The following is a 5,589-nucleotide window of genomic DNA, read 5'->3' as shown; positions in this document are numbered from 1 at the left end:
CGGGGGCCCAAGCTCAGCAGCGGCAGCACAGGAGAGCGTTGGGTGGCTCGGAGATGGAGGTGACACAGATGATACTCAGGGCAACTCTGCGCGGGCTCCACATGACTATACCTGGAAGCACTGGTGTCAGGAGAGGCTGCTTTTGCCCCATGCTGAGCTGCAGTTTCTCTCTCATGCTGCCACTGATCTGCCTGGGCAAGGCAGCCTGGAGCTGGTGTGGTGCGTACTACAGGGGCATGGTAGGTGGGAGCCTGGAGCTGGTGCACACTGCTACCAGCTGCTACTTTCTGCCCAGGGGCAGGCCGCTGACTGCCTGGAAAGGCAGCCCAGCTGCAGATCCATCCCAGGCCCGCTTTTTGCCCAATGGGCAGCAGGATGAGCCACAGCTGGGCAGTACCTTTCCCAGGCAGGTCCAAGGAACCCTCCATGGACTGGATAAAGCCTCTCCATGGGCTGGATCTGGCCCACAGGCCATATTTTGCACACCCCTGCTGTAATGTTTCCCAGCAAGTGTTGTTCCCACTCTCTGAAACTGAACAGTATGGAAACAAGCAACTGTTCCCTTCTTTGCCTTCTAATGACAGATGTTAGGGGACAGTCAGGTTTGCGGTCTTGATTTTCAGCCCCGATCTAGTTTCCGTGGGCTGCCACAATCTTAAGTTGCTGTCTTCACTCAGCAATGTCAGAGTTAATTCCCCAGCCGAAAGTAGCCACCCTTTCCCAGGGCATTATGGGATTTGTAGACCCCCCATTGAAATGAGCATGGTACACAGAGGTTCTGCGTAGCCATTCCTGTGGGACAAGAAAGAAGCTGAGGCTGTCTCTGGCTGCTTCTGGTCAGGTTGGCCTGAAACCCAGGAAGAGTTTCATCATGGTCTCAGTCTGTACGGGTGGGATTCAAAAGATTTTGGGTTGTGGCGGAAAGTGAATCCCCCATGGTTTGCACCAGAATTGCCACCTATTAACAAATTTGCCCATCACTTTTGGGTTTGCTCATTTATTAGAGGTACATTTCTACTGTCTTTGTAATTCTATATCAGCGTGCTGTTTGTGTTGCTTGTGTTTCTATATGGAGCTGTATCTCTCCCTTCTGCAAGTCCTCACCCCCAATAGAGCAATCTTGCAGGACTCAGTTTCAATGGGGCTGGACTCCTCCAGTCACCAAATTGGTCAAGTGCACGCGCACTCACACACCACTCTCACTCTTTATCTCTCTCTATCGTGACACACTTGACCCACCCAGGTTGATCAGCATGTACAGGCTGACACCCTCATATGCCAGGAATCACTTCATTAAGATAACAATAAAATGCAGTCAGACACAAGCACACAGGTGCAGAGAATGCCTCTGCATCTGGCTGGGTGTCCAGCTGTCACCCTCATGGGCCAGCATTCAGTTCATCAGGGCACCTCTGAGCCAAACGGGATCAATCAGCCTGTTCAAGCTGATCCTCTTATGTGGCTCAAACTCAGCACATCCCAATCCTTTGCCTTAACTGTCCTAGTAGTGGTAACCTCTTGATGAGTGGACCCCACGGTACTTTGGGGTTTACAGCATGTTTGGCTTAGGTAAAAGAAGTGTTGCTGCAGAGCAAGTGGGGAAGGGGAAGTAGAGAAGGAAAAACTAACCCAGTTATCATCAGTTTGACTATAAAAATTATTTATTGCTAAGTATATGAAATTTATGATGGTGCTAGAATAGTAATAGACATGCAAGGGAAAACAAACAAAACAATTACAATATTACCCTGGTTTAATTGAGTATTTGAGGAAACCTAGCTCAAGCTTAACTAATAAAATTGAGGTTCAGAAAGCTATGCTTAGAGAGAAAAAGAAAGAGAGAGAGAAAGAGAGCAAGAGCTGGGATCTCACTTTTCCAAGGCACTTCAGTGTTTTCTTAACAGGCAAAGTTCCCAGCACTCCAGGGGTGCATTCCCTGCACAATACCTTTTCCCTGGAAACAGGCAGGAAGCACAGCCCTGCTCCTCTCACAAGAGAGCGCCACAGTTCTACGTCCCTGCTTCATCCTCAGACCCTTAGAGCATGAAGCTATTCAGTGACTGCCCTAATGCACATGTTCCACATGTGCTTAACCCAGCAGGGCCTGAAGTGATGGTATGAACAGCTGGGCCAGATACTCTGAGAGTCTGGATCAGATCTTCACCAAGTAGGTAACATTACCCAGCACAGGGACCTGCCCCACCCTCACCCAAGCACTTGGGTTTTTGGTAGGAAGACCTTGTTTTCTTGAGGGAACGCAATGCAAAGGACCAGGCTTGAACTGAGGCCCATCCCAGTAGATGGAATAGCAGTGTTTACCCTTTGCCAGCAGGGTAGGGACTAATATGGCGTTTCTCTTTCCTGCCAGGATGCTGAACAGAGCTGAGGAGCAGCCTCCTGTGGAAGGGTCTGCAGACCTGGAGCAAAAACAGCCTTCCCTAGGGAGTTTGGGTGAGATGGACTCCCTGAGACCTGAGAAGGAGCCATGGCATGAAAGTCAGGGGAGGCCCCAAAAGCAGAAGGAGAATGTAGCCATGAGCCAGGTACCATCTCCAGTTGGGCGTGAGAGTGGAGAAGGGGCAGAACCTAGAAACAGCCTGGGTGCAGGCAAGAATTTGTGGAGCTCAGAGACCTTACGAGCCACTGGAAAGATGCACTGCACCCAAACAAATGCAGTGGGGAGGGCCTCAGATGTAAGCCGGAGCTCACTGCCAAAGATGGGGGCAAAACTCACCCCTACCTCTAGGTCAGGAAAAACTTGTAAGTGCCCAGCACTCCTGGCTCTTCACAAGATAAGGTAGACTGGGGAGAAGTCCCATGTATATACCAAGTGTCAGAAGGGCTTCCTCTGCCTCTGCCCTCCTTGCTTACTGCCAGACCCATACTGGAGAGCTACCCCACCGCTTCAAGAAATCGGTGAAGAGCTTTGTGTGCCCCACAGACCTGGTCAAGCACTTATGTATGCAGAGGGGGAAGTGTCAGGCACAGCTGTGTCAAAAGTGGCAAGACCTTCACCCATTTTTTCTCTGCGTTTCAGGACCGGTGCATCCACCTAGGGAGGAAGATGCACCACTGCACTGAGTGCAGGAAGAAATTCATCTCCTTGCAAGACCTGTCCCAGCACAAGTGTGTGCAGCACCACTGCACCAAGTGTGGGAAGAGATTCAGGCAGCTCTCCGACCTGACGAGGCACTGGTGCACACACACAAGAGAGAAGCCACATCAGTGCTCGGAGTGTGGGAAGAGCTTCACTTACTCCTCCCAGCTGGCTGTGCACCAGCGTATCCACACAGGGGAGAAGCCACATCAGTGCTCAGAGTGTGGGAAGAGCTTCACTTACTCCTCCCAGCTGGCTGTGCACCAGCGTATCCACACAGGGGAGAAGCCACATCAGTGCTTAGAGTGTGGAAAGAGATTCACTCAGTCCTGCAGCCTTGCAATGCACCAGCATACCCACACAGGGGACAAGCAACAGCAGTGCTCAGAGTGTGGGAAGAGCTTCACTTACTCCTCCCAGCTGGCTGTGCACCAGCGTATCCACACAGGGGAGAAGCCACATCAGTGCTCAGAGTGTGGGAAGAGCTTCACTTACTCCTCCCAGCTGGCTGTGCACCAGCGTATCCACACAGGGGAGAAGCCACATCAGTGCTCAGAGTGTGGGAAGAGCTTCACTTACTCCTCCCAGCTGGCTGTGCACCAGCGTATCCACACAGGGGAGAAGCCACATCAGTGCTCAGAGTGTGGGAAGAGCTTCACTCATTCTTCCAACCTGCTTCAGCACCAGCGGATCCACACAGGGGAGAAACCACATCAGTGCTCACAGTGTGGGAAAAGTTTCTCTCGGTCCGCTTACCTGGCTCAGCACCAGCGTATCCACACAGGGGAGAAACCACATCAGTGCTCACAGTGTGGGAAAAGTTTCTCTCGGTCCGCTTACCTGGCTCAGCACCAGCGTATCCACACAGGGGAGAAACCACATCAGTGCTCACAGTGTGGGAAAAGTTTCTCTCGGTCCGCTTACCTGGCTCAGCACCAGCGTATCCACACAGGGGAGAAACCACATCAGTGCTCACAGTGTGGGAAAAGTTTCTCTCGGTCCGCTTACCTGGCTCAGCACCAGCGTATCCACACAGGGGAGAAACCACATCAGTGCTCACAGTGTGGGAAAAGTTTCTCTCGGTCCGCTTACCTGGCTCAGCACCAGCGTATCCACACAGGGGAGAAACCACATCAGTGCTCACAGTGTGGGAAAAGTTTCTCTCGGTCCGCTTACCTGGCTCAGCACCAGCGTATCCACACAGGGGAGAAGCCACATCAGTGCTCAGAGTGTGGGAAGAGCTTCACTCTCTATTCCACCCTGGCTCAGCACAGGCATATCCACACAGAGAAGAAGCCACATCAGTGCTCAGAGTGTGGGAAAAGCTTCTCTCAGATCTCCAGACTGGCTCTGCACCAGCGTATCCACACGGGGGAGAAGCCACATCAGTGCTCAGAGTGTGGGAAAAGCTTCTCTCAGATCTCCAGACTGGCTCTGCACCAGCGTATCCACACGGGAGAGAAGCCATATCAGTGCTCAGAGTGTGGGAAAAGCTTCACTTACTCCTCCCACCTGGCTGAGCACCAGCGTAGCCACACAGGGGAGAAGCTGCATCAGTGCTCAGAGTGTGGGAGGAGCTTCACTTACTCCTCCCAGCTGGCTCTGCACCAGCGTATCCACACGGGGGAGAAGCCACATCAGTGCTCAGAGTGTGGGAAGAGTTTCTCTCAGTCTGCCTACCTGGCTCAGCACCAGCGCATCCACACAGGGGAGAAGCCCCATCAGTGCTCAGAGTGTGGGAAGAGCTTCACTCAGTCCTCCAACCTGGCTCGGCACCAGCTTATTCACATGAGGGAGAAGCCATAATAGTGGTCAGAGTAGGAAGAGCTTCATCTAATCTTGCCACCTGTCCTGGCATCAGTGTATTCACACAGAGGAGAAACCACATCTGTGCTCCCAGAATGGGAAGTGCTTCCTCCGCTCGTCCGAACTGGCCCAGCGCCAGTGTATCCCTATGCAGGAGTGTCCATAATTCTGCTAGCAGTACATAAAGGGTTTGGGGATGTATACCAGCTCAGCACCCACCAGTGTCTGCATCCAGGGATACAGTCTTATGCCTGTAGACTGCAGCTACAGTTCGTCCTTTGTTCAGCCTTTCTAGGGCACTGCAAAACCCAAAAGGACACAGAGGCCAGCCTCCCAGGTTTGATGCGGGTGAATTGTTAAAAGGACACCCCTCAGGCAGAGGCCAGCACAGATACTGGGGGAACCTGTGAGGAGATTGTGGCAGAATACCATCTCTGTCTGTCCTGAAACTCTGCTAGGTGACAAATTGGTTGCCATGGTCACTGCAGAGAGCAGGCACCTCTGATCCCATCTGCTTCAGGTACCACTGAGTTGTAACCTGAGCTGGATACGTTTCTGAGGGTTTGGGGAAACCTGCTCCCTCTGCCTATGTGACTGGCATCACATACCTGGGTGGGGGGCTTAAGCTCCCTATTGTTCCAAGGAATGTCAACGTGACTGGGAGGGGGCTGGAGCCCCTTCCAGTC

At 52.5% G+C, this 5,589-nt stretch overlaps 1 protein-coding gene across 3 annotated transcripts in view; it reads left to right on the top strand.

Annotated features, from left to right (window-relative positions):
* Positions 1 to 5,052, top strand: part of LOC102367929 (zinc finger protein 420-like) — a 17,968-nt gene extending 12,916 nt beyond the window's left edge. Inside the window, exons 7-9 of one of the 3 annotated variants that reach the window (XM_025195706.1) lie at positions 3,190 to 3,355; positions 3,476 to 3,497; positions 3,546 to 5,052. In XM_025195706.1, coding sequence (XP_025051491.1) covers positions 3,190 to 3,355; positions 3,476 to 3,497; positions 3,546 to 4,903 — 1,546 coding nt within the window. In that variant the 3' untranslated portion in view covers positions 4,904 to 5,052. Of the gene's footprint in view, positions 1 to 2,368; positions 2,544 to 3,037 lie in introns of those variants that run through there. The other 2 variants (XM_025195707.1, XM_025195705.1) reach the window with 2 other exon arrangements.
* The last annotated feature ends 537 nt before the right edge of the window (positions 5,053 to 5,589 follow it).

The sequence above is a fragment of the Alligator sinensis genome, unplaced genomic scaffold (assembly GCF_000455745.1).
Source record: "Alligator sinensis unplaced genomic scaffold, ASM45574v1 scaffold688_1, whole genome shotgun sequence".
NCBI lineage: Eukaryota > Metazoa > Chordata > Crocodylia > Alligatoridae > Alligator > Alligator sinensis.
This window is presented reverse-complemented; position numbering and strand designations above follow the sequence as displayed.